Raw genomic sequence first — 17,791 nt, 5'->3', positions numbered from 1 at the left:
TTCCCTTGCAAGCCGGTGTTCAAGGGTGAGTTCTACCCATGAGTTTGTAACATTTAGTATCAGAGCTAGGTTCCACGTCAAGTAATCGGATGTAGCTCATTGAGTATGGAATCAAATGAGTTGCAACTCTGTAGTCGGATCTCGAAGGAGGCAACCTAGAGACTAGATTAAAATTACTGGTAGATGAGTGGAGCCACGAAAAAGAAAAAGGGCCACCAAAAAGAGAAAGGGTTACCATCAGGTCAGTGTCGCTAGAGTGAGCCATCGTGGATGTCGATTGTGGGGCGTGGTGGTATGTTATGATCTTAGTGTCCCATATGGATTAAGTGTAAGCTAAACCATATGTTTATTAGCTCTTGGGCACCCTCCTCTTCCAAGCCGGTTTTCAAGGGTGAATTCTACTCATGGGTTTGTAACAAGATGTGTTCAACATGTAACTTAAAGTATTTTCTGTAATTTTTCAATTTCAATTTCAATTATATTATGGAAATATTTTTTAATTTATCGTTTTTTTTTTTATATAATTGTTTATTAACTGATGCTGAATTTGTTGCACTTCACAAGAACTTAGTTAAGGTATTGCCTTTCTATCTCAAGTCAAAAATTCTAAGTGGTTTATCTGATTTATACTACTTTTCAATTTTCATATAGTCAATCTGCTTCTACGCTGTATATATTGTTTGTGTGTACGTATGTATGGTGCTTTGTCGGCTTCAAGTTCCGTAGGTGAACAACTCACTACTGTATTAAGTCTTATTTCAATGGTCTTTTCAGTTTATTCAAAAAAAAGGGAAAATAAAGTAAACTACTTGATAAGAATTTCTTTTATGGATTGTCTTCTATCAGGTTCAGAGGCATTTCCAGTGGAACTCTCCACCCATCAGATATGATGCATTCCATAGGCCACAATGTCATCAAATACTGATTCAATTATATTTCCAGTATGCTATATGTACATTTGCTGGCTAGTAATCCAAACTGTTTGTAAATTATCATATGCAGCTCTCTCACATTCCCTAGTAGTCTTAGAAAGAGAGGAATTACACTAGTAGAATGGTGGTGTTTATGTAGGCGTAGTGTGGAGTTGGTGGATCATTTGTTACTTCAGTGTGGAGTTGCACTATTTATATTCGTTTTTTGGAGTTAATTGGGTGCTCTAGTGCAGAGTATTTGATTTATTGATTTGGGTGGAGGAATTGGTTCTGTAAACGCTTGTCCACTATGTTCCTTTGTGTTTGATGTGGCAGGAGAGGAATTCTCATCCCTTTGATGACGTGAAAATTTTGGAAGAAAAATTGAGGCTTTTATTTCTTAGATTACCATTTGAATGATCAACTATCATGAGTTTTAGTGACAGTTGTACTAGCATTGAGTTCGCTAATTCGATATCTTTTAAAGTTACTAGTGTTTTAAGGGTAATTTGTTTTGTTCTTTATGTTTGGTTGTTCCCCTTACAGCCCTACCTTTTTTATACATGTCATCTTTTTTTTCCCCTAAACTTTGTTAATTTCTTGTTAGATTTAAGAGAGAATTTTTTTTTTCTTAAAAAGAAAAGAAAAGGATAACTCGGACTACTCTAGCCTTAGACCAGTCCAATTATCAGGGGGTGTGGGCTGGGTTTTATGGATGGGACTTTGGTTGATACGTGGGCTGGGTCTCTCTCTCTAAGAGAATGAAGAATTTAAATAATTTATTTGAAGCTTAAAAACGTTTAGTTAAAAAAAAAATATATATATATATATATATATATTAGGAAAACAGATCACACCATAACATAATTTCGAATAATATGGACCAGCTCATAAAAAATAGTATCAATCAAACACACCAATAATAATAAAATAATATCTTGGTAAAGATAGAAAGATGAAAATTAATTTTATAAAATGTTTAATTTTTAAAGAGAATAAATTATCTGCAATAAATTTTTAGAGAACAAATTATATATTACACCACAATCATAAAATAATTATTTATTCACAGGCATCATGCAGGTCTGCAACTAGTAGTAAGCTATCTCCCTTATTCTGCTCTCCAAATTGCCAACGGTTTGTCTCAGCTTCTTGTTTCAATAGTACTCATCATCAAATTAGGGGAGCTCTCAGTAGATTTCTCTCTTTTAAATGTCAAGTATGCCAATAATGAGACGTAAAGCATCATTGCTGGAAAAGCTAGTACACCTGTGAGGATTGATCCGGCTTTTGAGGTCTGCTTACTTGTTATCCTTCCTATGATAGTCGTACCTAAGTAGTATAAGTTGATCCCAATTAAGCAACACCCCAAAAGCCATGAAACACGACTTACCTACAGCGGAAGTACCAAAAGAAATTGTCAAGCACCATATAATTGTTATGCCAAAGAAGCAATGGGTATTAATCATATGTATCCAGTTAATGTACGTCCTTATTTCGGCATGAAGAGAAATCAATTTTATCATTTTAGTGTTGTACTTATATAGGTCATGAGTTTTATAGAAGTCAAATCAACATTGGTGCAATAGAAAGCACCTTTCACCAAAAGTAATAGGTGATAAGTAGCGAGTTTGAATTTTGAAATCAATCTCTCCAAAAAAATTGGGGGATAAAAAATTGGCTACTAAAAATGGAAGTTTTGTGCACTATCTTCAACATTTTAAGGGTTGAACTTATATTACTAAATGATACAAAAGTACCTTAAAATGTTAGAAATCTTACCGTTGTTGAGTTCTTATGGGGACCCATCTTTGCTTCGCTGCTAGTGAACTTTAGGAGAGGAACCAATGCAAATGGTAGTTCAAATGATAAGACCATCTGCAAAGAAAAATAACAATAGAAATAAAAATTTTGGACTAATTTAAGGATTAGAAAGAGTAGAAGTTAACTAGAGTTCTGTTTAGTTTGAAATTACAGAAGCAATAATGATAAGGCTTGCAGCTCCCCGAGATCCACCGATAATGCATACCACTAAACTTGGAGTAATTGCTATGCACCTTGTTATTAAGTTTCTCAACCAGGGCTCTATCTTCAAATCTAAGAAACCCTGCAAACAACGCAGCTAAATGCTTCAGAAATCTTTCATAATTAAGCTTATCTCTCTGAGGGAAGAGGATTCACGCATTGATGAGCACCTGCATAATGTACTGGCCAGCGTAGGTTCCGGTGACAGTTGAACTTTGACCAGAAGCAAGCAAGGATATGGCATAAAGTTTCGAACTCCAATTTCCAAGGGCATTCTATTAAAATACCATATAGCAAGTCAAGAAAAAAGAACAAATTAGGAAAACAAACGTATAATTTTGTTACCTAATTCTCTTTGGTTGCTGAAATTCCTATCAAACATAATATATTAAACTTGCATGGTTTTGTAAACTCAATTTTAAAGTTCTAAGTTGCCATTTTCTCTATATGCCTCGCCTCATGTGAATTTTCCTCCTTACAACAAGTGGGGTTGGAACTTGGAAACTTCTTACAGCAATACCACTGAACTACAAGTCTTTTAGCCGACTATGGTTTTGTTGAGAACCAACAACAGTTTGTTGGTCATGATAACATTAATGGTTCTTTTTTGTATAAGTAATTAGCATAAGGAAGAAGGCATATATATATATATATATATGTAAGACCTTAAGCAAGGAAGCTGCAGACTCCAGAGTGATATTCTTGCATTGAGCTTTGTTTTCTGGAGATATAATTGGATTGGAACACACGCTACCACTAACAGATATGACTGCCACATTGATGAGGAACGCTAGGAACAATGCTAACCCGCTTTCTATCAAAAAGCACTTGCTTGCACTCTAGAGAGTAAGAGAGGTGGTTAGTTTAATCAAACTTTGTCATTCCTGGAAGGAGATAATTGAAGGTTTTAATTACTTACCTTGATGCCATCTAAGGTGTGAGGAATTTTTCTCGACATAACCAGTGCTGAGTGGAGAAAAAGATTGTGTCTGCAGTTTGATAATATGAGAATAGTGGCAGAGTCAAATGTTTTCGATGGCTTTACCACAACATATTCTGTACAAAGAGCCTATAAATGGGAAAACAAATGAAATTACTAGAGTGGATTTGGTGATAAATTATCTGGTGGTGAATTTGGTCCGAATCTATCTGGATTCCAAGTTTTCCTAGTATGGACTATGTGCCAAGTGGCTATCTTCTTTATCCACCAAGTAACAACACTCTTCTTGCACTAAGTGGCTTCCTTTTATTAAAAACTTAGGCATTTAACTCAATTCATGTATAATTTGGGGTAGTTTCAAATTAAACCTAAATTAAAAAAAAAAAAATTATTCAACCAGGAATTGGAACCTAACTAATCATATAGTTGTGATTAAAACCTATCTAATCATAAAATAAAATAAAAATTCCATGTGAAATTATAATCCTTTTATCTATGTGAGAGTTGTAAAAGTATATTATAACAACATTTTTTAATTATCATTACCAAAATATTGATTAATAAAATTACAGATAAGCTAATGTCGAAATCTTACCATATTATATACTATATAATTAAAATTGTGTCTTTCATGATATGATTATACCAAATACTTCTCACCAAATAACTTGAAGTAAACTAGTTCTTTTATTTTCATTATATATTTTATTATTCAATTTCACTTATATAATGTATAAGTTTTTATCTGTGTATATGCATAATACTAATTAATTTTTAAAACTTACCCTGCCTTATTGTTACTCTCATATACACAAAACTGATAGCCTGGTTCTAAGGAGCTTAGGCAATATGACAGTATTTTATAGAAGATATATATGGTCCCCAGTCTCGAGGTAGCATATTCTGTTTTCGTTGCATTTATTCTCCCGCTCACATGAGGGTGAACCCCTTTTCTCCCTCAGGAAAATTATTGTGTACTCCCAGAATACCATAAATGCGTAACTCCCTCCTCTCACATGAATGGTGAGTCTCACTAATTAAATTCATGGTGGGTCCCACTAATTAAATTCATAGTGGGACCCACCATTTATGTGAGAGAGGGGAGTACGCATTTATGATACTCCGGGAGTACCTAATAATTTTCCTTCTCTCTCTAGCTCCATGTTAATCAACATTTCACCTAGCGGAAATAGCACTACTCATTATTCAGTAATCCCACAAATAGCCGACAGCCTGGATTCATGGAGCTCACGCAAGTGTGACATACATACTAGCATTTTGTAGAAGATATATGGTCCATAGCTGAATCCATATTAAATACATGTACGTACTCACGTATGCTTGATTTGCTTCCCCAAACTATTTAAAGTTAGAAAAGTAGCAATATATATATATGTATATATATATATATGTATGTATATAGTAGTTTGTGAAATTACGGCATGATGAGAGCTCCTAAAAGAGCAATGGCATCACTGGTGGCCCGTGGCCCATTCAATTTGGGAACAAACATGCCAGTCAAGATCTCCTCTGCACTGGGTTTAGCGTGTACCATCACGGTGAAGAAGCAACAGCCTAGTACCATCACTAGCAAGCCAATTACACCCTCCAGCTTCCTTATCTACCAACGAAAAATATACCCACTTTAGAACTGTAAAATAACAAGAAAGATAGTTAGATAGAACTAGCTTGGAGCAATAGTAGTCACTGATAGCTACTTACACCATATCGTTGCAGTCCAAGGAGTAGAAGAGTATTCAATCCAGCTAGTAGGACCCCAATCCATATGGGTACTTTGAAGAGAATGTGGAGAGCAAATGCTGTTCCTACGACTGTAAAAATCATAAGTCAGTGACACATCTATGTATGTATTTTCCTCTACTTTTAAGGATGGTATCTTATGTATTGGTAACATACAATATCTCTCTCACATTATGTGAGTCCCATGGGTTTTATTTTATACTGCATGAATTGCAACATATCAACAGGGGCAGCTTGATACATTTAAAGGCCTAAGGCGAAAATTAATTATCTTGTTTTATATGAAAAATTACTACTAATTTACATAAACCAGGTAATTTTTTTTTTAAAATAAAAAGTTTATAAATGCAAAAAATTTGACAAAATTTCTTGCATTTATTGATGTGTCAGATTGATAGTGGTAAGTTAAAGAATGATGTTAGTGGTGAACCTAGATGAAAACTAGTAAAAATTTGCTAACTTGACTATTGTGAAAAATATTGTGAAATTTTTTATTTATTGCTTTTTTTTTTTTTGAAAAATGCTACATTTACAATATTTTTCATAACAAATCTTAGGTATTAAGTTGCTTCTTGTTTTCTATTCTAACCTACCACTAAAATTATTTTTTTGCTATCGATAATAGTATGTAACAACCTGCTATTTAAGATTTGTTGTAAAAGTATTGTGAAAAATGATATGGACATAACATTTCTTTATCTTTTTTATTTGTTTTTCATTTGATTAAAAAAATATTATTTTATTTATTGGTTAATATTTTAACCTAATTAATACTGCTAAAATTTAAGGATTGTTTTTTTTACTTGAGCCTTAAGTGACCGCATTAATGACTTATATCATTGTGCCGCACTGCAACTTATGTCCTTTTTATACATGTCACATCTCTCTCTCTCACACAAGGTAAACACGTGATGGCGTACAAAATGGAATCTCTCGTAAAGTTATCAAAGTTTAAAATAGAAAAACATATGGTGTAAAATGGAATCTAAAGAGTGAGACACAGGATTTTGATTTTATTTTAACATGTTTCACTTAAAATTGTCTTACCTTCTGGGATATCCGCAGCTATCACAGCAACCTCCGCAAGTATCCACAGACAGTAATTCACTGAAGTTGGGTACTCTGCCTTGCAGTGCTCAGCAAGATGCTTTCCTGTAATTAAGCGATATTAAGCAGTAACTTTAATAAAGATTGAAATATTGCATGGAATAGTTTGAGATAAAAATGCACGTGCATGATTGAGCACAGCATAGAGGGAGAACCTGTAGCTACTCCTAGATTTGCCGAACGAGACTGGATTATTAAAGCAAAGCTCAGCCCAACAAGTACGATCCATAGCAACTGCTTATACAAAATAGATTGCATTCATATGAGACAAAGAATCCATCCTAATATAATAATAATAATGATCCCAAAAATAAATGAAGAATAAGGAATACCTCGAATTTGTGGTCTGCACCAGCTTGTAGATCTGTTTCCACTAGTGCAGACAAAGCAAGAACTTAGAGCATAACAAAATGTTTTCTTTTTGCTTCACGAGATTGATTATTTTAACATTTTATTAATACAATATTCTTAGTATGTTTTCTGACATTTCAGCTAATAAAACCATGATTTTGGTGGAGATATATTTTCCAGATTTGTCATATAATTTCTATAATCACTTTTATTAGGGTGGTATTTTTGAGAATTCCAATATTTTTCACCAATAAATATCGTTTTTAGTTTTTAAACTAAGACCCCTCACAAAATCACCTACATTTAGAACCACAAGCTAGGGGTGAGAGAGAAAATTTTGCTTACAGTTTCCGGGATCAAGATAGGCGACAGAAACGAGAAAACCAGGTCCGACATAACCCAAGAGTTTCTTCCATCTAGGGGTTTCTTCTATCCGAACTAGAGCCATGTTTTAGACTTGCTGTACGTCTTGTACTGATCTCATTGTTATAAGTTCTCCATCCCATTTATAAAGGCGATTGTTAAAGGAGATCGAGTTCATAATGTAGTACGCGTGTTACAATAATTCAGCCCCTACAAGACAAATATCATGGGCAATTATAGAGTGTACTATAAATAAATAAATTGTTTCTCAAATAATAATAATAATTTTAGAAAAAAAAAGAGAGCAGAAAATCATGCTATATCTGGTAAGATGTTTTGCAAAAACAATCCTACAAAAACTATAGTTTAACTTTATATATTCAATATTCCTTTCATTCCGATCTGAATAAAAAAAAATAAAAAATAAAAAATAAAAAAAAAAAAAAAAAAACTTACTCCCCAAGAAGGTCAATATTATATTGAATGTCATTTTAATTTAGTTAGAAAAATGAAATATTTTAGTATCGGGTAAAATACCGATATATCATTTTGAAATTATTGCTAATTTATATATTTTTATATATAGATAAATAGATATAGGTATTTATTTATTTATATGCTCATTAGTTAAATCTTATATAATTTTTTTTAAAAAAAAAAAATTAAAAGTCCATACCTTAGTTGATATGTTAATTCCCAGCTAAAATGACAGAATTTTTTTTTTTTGGATGAATAAAGTGACAGCTTATTAGTAAAATAATTCTACTAATTTTAAATATTTATTGTGTGTGCCTAAATTTACTGTTAACATAATTAAAATTGAACCTTCTTAAAAAACAATGATAAAACAAGTTGTTTGCATGTTACACAAACGGCAAGGAGAATAATACTCCTATGAATTAATAAGAATACAATACTCCAAATTGTTTGCATGATTGAGAGATGGTAGTTGTAGTGTACACAAAAATTGAATTAAGCTGAATTCTTCAACCAAGTCATGAAGATTGAATTTATACCTTAGATGTCTTAATTGAAAACTGTAGGGTCTCGTTTTTCAGGCCAAACCCAAGATGTATGGGACCTTAGACTAGTGAACCCGGTACAATAAATTTGTAAAGAGTGGGCCAAAGAGCTAGGTTTTAGTGTATGAACAACGGTCATCACGGTGTTCTTCATGGACCGAGTTTACCAGAGAGAATTGGTCCTCGACACGATCCAAGGAGTTTTTTCTGGCGCCTCTGGTGTGTTGGGGGGGTCTCAGCCCCGCCCCTTCTGTCTCTCTTTACTCCCTTTTTATAGTAATTTCCTACCTTCTAAATGAGGTCCCTAGGATAGGTACTTGTCCCATCAGCCCATCCCTCCAGTTGTTGGGAGTGGTTGTAAGGACAAAGAAGTATGGCCGTGTCAAGCACAAGGCACTGAATGCAATAATGGCAGTTTTTCCCTTAGACACTTCCATTTTCTTCGTCGTCCTTTTCTGCTTTATTATTTTTCCTGCTCTGTGGAACGATATGGAGTGTCACTACTAGTGGCGGGTTGCCTCTTTTATCCTCGGCTATATCCATGCCGAGGAGGATTCTCCCTATGACTGAGGAGGGGCTTTTCCTTCCCATGACCTAGAAGGGATTTTTCCTTGGGCTAGGCCCCTGGCCCAGTGTAGACATCGACATAGGCCTATTGGTCTTTTACCCCCCACAAAAACATTAAGAGGTGATGGTGATGATGATAATAATGAATTAAGACATCTAAGGTATTTTCCCTCATTACTCTCATTGTAACTATCAAATTATAAATGAAAAAAAAAAAAAACTAGTAATATAATATTATGCTTGAAATAACATTATGATGATAAATACCACCAATATGGAATGGTCATGTTTGGCAGGGAATGGGTCAAGAAATGAGCAATGTAGGGACACTGAATTTTTTCCAATCTTTTCACAATTGCTAAGCTGGTAATAAGTTATGGTTAAAGTAACATCACTTTAATATACACCTATCATTAACACATTTTTTATTGCTACCAATCATAATATGTCATCTCAATAGTTGTTGAAAAAATTATGTTCTTAAGATTATTGTCTTCGAATTCCTTTTTTTTAGACATTGGAAGAGGGGGGGGGGGGGGGGGTGGGGTTTGAACTACAGGTAATGGGATGCCACAAAGGATATAATTACACTGGACTATCATTTGAACTCATAGAATTCCAGATTGAAAGGCTTCATTCTTGTGTTGTTTGATGGGAAGAAACTTATTACTACTAGTATTAGAGCATTCACAATGAACTCAACAAATCCCACTTTTTTCCCCCCAAATTTTTGCTGAAAAAATCTTATTTTTCTTGTTCCAACAAGTTCAACTGTCTCAATGGATATTTTTTCTTAATTATACACCCATTTTTTATTTTTTCCTTCCTAATGTAAGTAATGCTTTTTTACAGGGAATTTTTAAGGAAGATGTTTATATGCAAGAACCTTATTACTAATTAAGTTGATCCAATTCATCCTACCTATGTTTGCAAACTTCCTAAATCCTCTCTATGGCTTGAAACAAACCCTCTAGGCTTGGTTTGAGAGCTTCACTAACCAATTGCTTTACTTACGGTTCACTACCACTCTTGTAGATGCTTCTTTATCCATCTATCACACTAGTCACACTACTATCTACCTTCTCATGTATGTTGATAATATTATCATCACAGGAAATAACACCACCTACATTATCTCTCTCATTTTGATGTCGTGGAAGTCTAGAAAAAAGCATATACATTGCTTTTTTTGATGGAATAGAAATTAAACTGTTAGTTCTGGTAGTAAACCTCAAATTCATGAGGGTTTCCTTGAATTCATGAGGGTCCTTGAATTCATAAGGAGAAATAGTCTGAAATCCACCAAAAAATAGAGACAAAAATATGAATTTTATTGATTGATTAATTGTTCAAAAAAACATTTACAGACTTGGAGGCCTATTTAAAAGCCACATAAAACTTAACAGACAAAAAAATATATTTTAAAACAAATCTTAATTAATACCTGATCATAATAGGAACCAAATTTGATCTAAAAAGTAAAAATAAATAAAAATAAATAAATAAAAAGTACCTAAAAATAAGGAAATAATAACCATAAACCTAAAATAATGAAAATTGCATAAAAGTACCAAAATTAATAAATGAAAAAAATTAAATTACAAATTATGTCCTACATCCCTTAGCCACACTTTTGAACTTAAAGATTTGGGACCTTTGAATTACTTCCTTGCAATTCAAAATACTCCTACCAAGATTGGCATCTCACTTTTCCATTCCAAATAAGCTTCAGACATTCTTCATCATTTTAATATGCAGAATGCCAATCCTATCAAAACACCATCTTTTCCTTCCATTAGACTCACAACTCATGATGATTACAACCTTCCTAATCCTATTGTGTTTATAAGCATGACTAGAGCTTTGTTCGTATCTCACTTTTACTAGGCCTGATATTTCCTTTGTTGTTCACTAAATTTGTCAATTCATGTATTCCCAATAAATAATTTTCTTATGGTTTCAATGCATGTTTTAAGATGCATTAAAGGTAAAATTCATCTGCATGGCTTTTATTTCAATCTAGGCCTCTTAACCCCTTCAGCATTCACTGATGCTAACTAGGCTAGTGATCTTTCATGATGATGCACAAAAATTGTCAATGAGCTGATTGTCCTCGATTGCTCCAATTGTTACTTGAAGAACAAGAAACCAAAAACCAAATAGAGAGCACCGATGGGGTGCCGGCCCAAGACCCTCCAAAGGTTAAGTTAATGAATGAGAAATCTCTAAGAACTCTATCGTGAAAGAAGTAAGGATTTTTGCATACTTAGGAGAAGAGGACATCTGAGGCTTTTATAGTGGCGAATCAGTGAACCAAGATCCCTTGGATGTAGGGATTCTTCCTTGTAGAGAACATCTGGAATTAAGGTTCCAAGATTTTGGGGTGTCTTTCCATATGGGGAAGTTACGGGTGTGTACTAGGGTCTTTGTACGTGATGAGCAAGACATTTCCATATGAGGATACGTGCGTAGGGACTACGTAAAGGATTGTGGGGCCCACTAGATCTACTCATCAGTATGGTCCTTCATTTGTCGGTTTCTATGTGCTGATGTGAGAAACAACCTAACGGGTCTTCTAGGGGTGGTGTTTTTATTCGTCCATATAAACGGATCCGACGGGGAAAACACCGATGGGTTCGAGGCCTCTACAGTAGCGAGTTTACGGTCGGTACGCTTCGCCTCTTACCGTCGAGATGGTATGGATGGGGATTGTCTGTTCGTGTGAGCACCTATACAAATAAGGAGAAGTTTCAGCCCGTTGGGATCGCTTTGGTATGGGTGAGTAATGAAAATTCCTGCTGGACGAAAATACCCTTATCAAATGCTCCCTACTCTGTGACCCGTTGAGCTAGTTGAAGGGTCGCGAAGTACGTAGAATATTCCTATCATTTAATGTTCTTTGTCCTGGTAACCTATGTCATAAATGAGGGGCAAAAAGGTCTTTGTATTTTGTGGGGTGACACATGGCGTCTTTAGGTTTGTTTATATGAGGAGTCGCATCGCTTCGTTTTTCGTGCTTCTTCGCTTTATAAATATGCCCACACCCTTTTGAAGTTTACTTTTTTATTTTACGAAGAATTTCACCCAGAGGTCTAGATCTAGTCCTATCCGTCCATCACTCGCCATTCGTCCTCACGCTTCACTACTTTGTTGAGCTCATCTTCTATCGTCGTTTTTTCAGGGTACCATATTTTTATTTTTACTCATTCTTATTTCAATCGTCCCTCTTCAGTCGTCAGTCTAGTATTTAGTTCTACATGTGAGTGACCACCTAGCTTTCATCCGTCGCTTATAGGTGAAAGGATGTCAGGTGACAGTAAAGCGACAAGCAGTCATGTTCTGTTGGATTCGTCTAGATGACGAAGATGTTGGTCCATTTGGTAATGACCCTATGGAAGGAGATTGGACGGACTTTCTGGAGAGGGAGCCGTTAGCTCACCTTTCAGAAGATGAAATGGAGGGAGATTCAGAAGGAGAAGAGGTAGAGGAGGAAGAAGGGGAAGGAGATGACTGAAGAAGAATATGGAGAAGAAGAAGACGGAGAGGAGGAGAACGGAGAGAAAAAAGGTGGGGAAGGAGACGGAGGGGGCTTTAAGTAGTCGGCCGACAATTTTAGGCCATTTATTATCCCCAAGATTTGGTCCGTGAACAACTTCCTCCCTAAGATGTCGTTGAAGGTTTTCAATAAACTTCATGATTGTTTCCAGATCCATCCATATACCTTTAAGGTTTCCAAGTAAAAATGAGAAATGCTACTCTGGACGAACGTCGGCTTTTATGAGTCCGTCTTCATCGCAAGGCTAAGGTTGCCTCTCACCGCACTGCATCGTTAGCTTGCAAACTACCTAGGCATATCCGTTAGCCAGATCTATCCCAATGCTTGGAGGATCTTTATCGGTGCTGAGGTGCTGTGGGGGTAGATGAGTGGGGGCCACTGTCAGCTTACCTTGAATGATTTTTTTTTACTGTTACAAACCCCTGCAGATAGTAGGTTCAAAGGGTTTTTATAATTTTGTAATGTGAAAGGCGACATTAAAATTGATGATGGATGTGCCTAATTCTAATAGAGATTGGCAGGGTAGATATTTCTTTGTTTAGGTGACAGATTAGGTGTGTAGACCCGAGGAATGGGTGGATGTAGTTGAGTTCAACAATACTTGGGGAGTTTTAGATACTACTGTGAGTCTTCCGTAGTATAATTGATAGTCCGTTGTTGAGTTAAATATTATTTTTCTTCTTGATTTGCATATTCCTATTTATTTCGTCGCTAACCCTTTCTTGTTTTTTATCCGTTAGCTCAAGCACCAATGGTAATTAGTGAGGAGCAGAGTGATTTTTTAGGATAGATTTTACAGATCCCTTTAATAGAAAGGAGTTAGAAGAAGCTAGTGACGCTTGACACTCTCCATGCATATTGTGGACCGGTGCCGACGGCTGAAGCTAGAAGGTTGGAAGCTCAATACCACCGACATAAGTATTTTATTCGTCGCCTAGTTCTAATTTGTCCTAAGTCTTAATCCATCCGTTCTTATCCCATTGTTAATTTTGTTGTAGATATGGAGTTAGGGCTGAAAAGGGCTTTCGCGGTGAAGAAGGCTACAATTCTTCAATTAAAGGTTGGTAGTTCGTCTACCCCGGCCGCTAAAACGAGCTTGAAGAGGAAGAACCAAGCCGACAGGGGACGTACGGCAAAGAAAACCGTCAACCAACCCGTCGTTTCAGACTCGACAGGCTCCCAAGGCATTCCTAACCCTCCCCATCATGGCACGGGTAAAGGTTTGATGTCGGCTCATGGCCCTATCATCAATGAACCAATCCCTCAGGCCCCTCTTATAGTGAAGGACAAACAGCAAGCTGTCTAGATGGCTCATTCTATTGTCAAAGACGCAGACCTTGACAAGTGTTCTGAGCATGAAACGGATACCTTGGGGGACTCTGGTCTCTTCAATTTGATAAGGGTGACTTTTTTTGTTGAGTCATAATTCTACTTCATCGCGTAGTGTATGTGTACTGACCGTTTGTTTTTACCAGGCTTCGATAAGGATGCAGGCACTCTAGATCAGGTGTGCTACCCAAGAGGCCATCGTTAAACTCTTATGGGGCAGTCTAGAGGAGGAATCAGACTAGCTGGAGAAGTACAAAGAGGAGGCACGCACTCTCCACGATGAATTCAAAATCTTGACGGAGCAGGTGAAGAAGCTCGATGGCGCTGCCCGCCGAGCCGAGGAGCTGATAGAGGCCAATGCCATCCTGACGGCTGAGGTGACTTCCCTCTGCGAGACCCTGGACAAGACCAAAGCCAATGCTGTCAAGGAGTACAAGGACTCGTAGCCATTCTTCAACCTACTGGGGTCTTAGTATGATGAGGACTTCGAGGACTTTAGAAAGCAAGTCGTCGCCCTTTTCCCTAACGTAGAATTTTCTTCAGTCTAGATTAAGCTTACTGTCCCCCCGACCCCTAGAGTAGATAATGAGGTGGTTGATGTTGAGGACGAAGATGAAGATGTGCCTAAACATGTCATGGCCCCTCAAGTGGTTCAAGGTGATGGTCCACCTCAGGCTGAAGAGGCGACAGAAAAGAGAGTTAAGCCTGCCCTCACTACTTAAAGAGAAAGATTTTATGTTTACTTTCCCTTTTTTTTTTTTGCTATTTTTAATTCTATTTTGAGGACAACTTGGGTGCCCTGTTTTGGCACATGTGACATTTTCCTTTGTGATTTTGTTTGAATCAACCGTTTGTTTTATCTTAAATACAGTTTCATGAATTCCTTTACTGCTATCGTCTACTTTATGTAAGATCATTCGTCAAGAATATTTATGATTCAAGTAAATATGTAAGTATTTTTTACCGTCAACCCTTTGGGTTTCTAGGAACATGTTAATTTTTGGATCGAGGTGTCCGTCAACATCCTTATTGACCTATCCCCTTATAGGCAGGACTTGTTGTCTTTTTTGGACTTAATGATCCGTCCACCCTCTAGCTAAGACTTAATAAAAAAATTTTGGGATCAAGGCAACCATCAAGATCCTTAATGATCCGCCCACTCCGTAGGTAGGACTTTAGTAAATTTTTTGGGACCAAGGCACCTGTCGGTGTCCTTGATAATCCGTCCACCCTGTAGGTAGGACTTCATGAAGTTTTTGGGACCAAGGCACCCGTCAGTGTCCTTGACAATCCGTCCACCCCATAGGTAGGACTAGTAATTTTTTGAGACCAAGGCACTCGTTGGTGTCCTTGATGATCCATTCACCCCATATGTAGGAATTCATAAATTTTTTTAGGACCAAGGTACTCGTCGGTGTCCTTGATGATCCGTCCACCCTATAGGTAGACTTCATAAATTTTTTTGGGACCAAGGCACCCATTTTTGTCCTTAATGATCCATCCACCTTGTAGGTAGGACTTCATAAATTTTTTTGGGACCAAGGCACCCGTCAGTGTCCTTGATAATCCATCCACCCCAAAAGTAGAACTTCATAAATTGTTTTGGCACTAAGGCACCCGTCGATGTCCTTAAAAATCCATCCACCCTGTAGGTAGGACTTCATAAATTTTTTGGCACCAAGACACCCGTCGGTGTCCTTGACGATCTATCAACCCCGTAGGTAGGACTTCATAACTCAAAAGTGCTCGAATCATTTTGAAAACGATGTTGAAAAATAACCTTTACTCACTGTTTTGGCCATAACTTTTGATCCACAAAGAATTTTGGAGTAAGGTTTGTCTCATTGGAAATTAGACATCCTGGGCTTCAATTTGAATACAAATTTTACCTAATTTAAGCTAAAATTGAGTGAGTTATTACTGTTTGAAATTTGGCCAACTGGGTAGTCCAATTTTCTAGGTTTTAAAATTTCATTTTAAGGGCCCAAAACATAATGTTTTGATGTGGGCCGGCCCATGGACCTTTAAGAACGTCCAAAGATCATTAAAAAGTATAAAAACCCTAATATTAACTTAAAAATGCTCATCTTATGCCTCCAATCAAAACCCTAGCCAGAGATAGCCATTTTTTAGCGTCCATTTTCTCTAAAACCTTAATTCTCTTTTCTAAAACACACACACAACACCTTTGCACGTTTTTTTTACAAATTAAAAACCACTCTTTAGTAAGTTCTAAGGTAAAAACTATTTTCCCAATTTGATTTCTCAAAACCCTTTTCAAAACTAATCTTGTTTTTGAGTTGTGATTACCTATAAACTATTGAAATCTTCTTTTACCTTGATACCTTATTGAATCTTGTTGTGTAGGCATTGAGGGGCCGGATAAATATCAATCAAGTTTGTATCAAGGTAAGTCTCTCTTCATGGCTTTTCCTTGATTTGGTTTTTTTTATAATTTGTGTTTTTGTTGTTCTTAGTTAATTTATATGTTATTCATGCTTAGAAATATGTTTTGTTTTATTTGATTTTATTTTGTTTTGTCTCATCATGTTTTGATTGGAAAGTTGATATGATTTGATATATTGATGAATATGTTTTGATGTGTCAAGTGTTGCTCTTGTTTGTTGTTAGATCCAATGCATGTTTAGGAATAGATTTTGTTTTGTTTATCTTTGATATCTTTGTTATTAGTTTAGATTGTTTAGTTTTATATTAGAAGCATGTTAGGTTTGGTTCGATTGTTATATTGTTGCTTGCTTTAAAACTGTATTTCTAGGCATGTATGTGTGCACATACTTATGTATGCGTACGCATACTCATGCCTAGAAATGGAGATTTAGGGTTCTTGCAATTTTGATTGTTTTGTGTAAGGTTGAATTTATTCAACCATCTAATTGGCTTTATTCCGTGCCAAATTTGTTTGTATTTCAGTATTTAGTAACCTTGTATTTAGGTGGGCTTGTTGTAAGGGTAGTGAGTGAGATAGAGTGAAGTTTGCTTAAGAGTGTGCAAGAAAACAGAGACTCGCGGCTTGGCCTCGCGGGTGACTCACGGCTGCAAGCCGCCAGATGTAGCACACGTGCCAAGCATGCCAGAAGGTGAACAGTCATGCTAGCTAGAGCACTAAAGGACAAAACAGGACAACTGGCCATACGGTTATCTCGCGACTGGATCTCGCGACTCAGTCAAGTCGCGAGTCCAAGCCGCGAGCCTGCCTTGTTTTGAAAAACCTAACATTTCACATTCCTCTCTCACCCTAGTATATATACCCCTTATACCTACAAAAGAAAGAGAGCTTCCAGAGAGAATTTTAAGAGAGAAACCCTAGAGTAAAACAAGATTGATTCATCTACAATCTTTATATAAGTGCCTCTTCAAATTTCTCAACTCTCTTCCTCTCCATTGCCAAACCCTTGAGAGGCTTTTTACCAAAACCTTGTTCTCACCATATCCATTACTGTGAGAGTGCTGTTTGGTATTCTGGGAAGCAGTTAGGAAGGAACCAATCTTCATTGGTTAATGTTATGGTCTAGTAGCGGAATCCGGAAAGTTAGAAAAGAAAAAGGTTCGGCACAACCTCGTTGGAGCAAGAAACTTGGAGGGCTTAGGTGCACTGGGTAGATTAGGCTTGGAGGGTCTATTGTTGTCCATGTATCCCAACTACATTTTCTAGTGGATTGTTTACCGCTTGGAGGGCAGCGAAGAGGTTTTACGCCGAGGGTTTCGATTTCCTCTTCGATAACACATCGCGTGTTGTCTTTGTGTTTGCATCTTCCTTCCCTTTTATCTTTGCCGTTTATTATCTACTGTGGGTTGTGATTTTAATTTGGCTTAGATAGTTTTTCCAATTCCATATTAT

General features: G+C 36.4%; 1 protein-coding gene across 1 annotated transcript; it reads right to left on the bottom strand.

The window, feature by feature from the left end:
* Positions 1–2,023: 2,023 nt before the first annotated feature.
* LOC115950515 (metal transporter Nramp1-like) lies at positions 2,024–7,555 on the bottom strand. Its single transcript, XM_031067704.1, has 12 exons — positions 7,441–7,555; positions 7,077–7,117; positions 6,900–6,978; positions 6,685–6,789; positions 5,599–5,708; positions 5,316–5,497; positions 3,856–3,925; positions 3,602–3,775; positions 3,107–3,211; positions 2,887–3,018; positions 2,694–2,789; positions 2,024–2,304 (listed from the first exon to the last, which is right to left on the bottom strand). Exons 1-12 carry the CDS (start codon positions 7,541–7,543, stop codon positions 2,056–2,058), a joined length of 1,446 nt encoding a protein of 481 aa, XP_030923564.1. The 5' UTR covers positions 7,544–7,555; the 3' UTR covers positions 2,024–2,055.
* Positions 7,556–17,791: the final 10,236 nt, after the last annotated feature.

The sequence above is a fragment of the Quercus lobata genome, chromosome 6 (assembly GCF_001633185.2).
Source record: "Quercus lobata isolate SW786 chromosome 6, ValleyOak3.0 Primary Assembly, whole genome shotgun sequence".
Classification (NCBI taxonomy): domain Eukaryota; kingdom Viridiplantae; phylum Streptophyta; class Magnoliopsida; order Fagales; family Fagaceae; genus Quercus; species Quercus lobata.
This window is presented reverse-complemented; position numbering and strand designations above follow the sequence as displayed.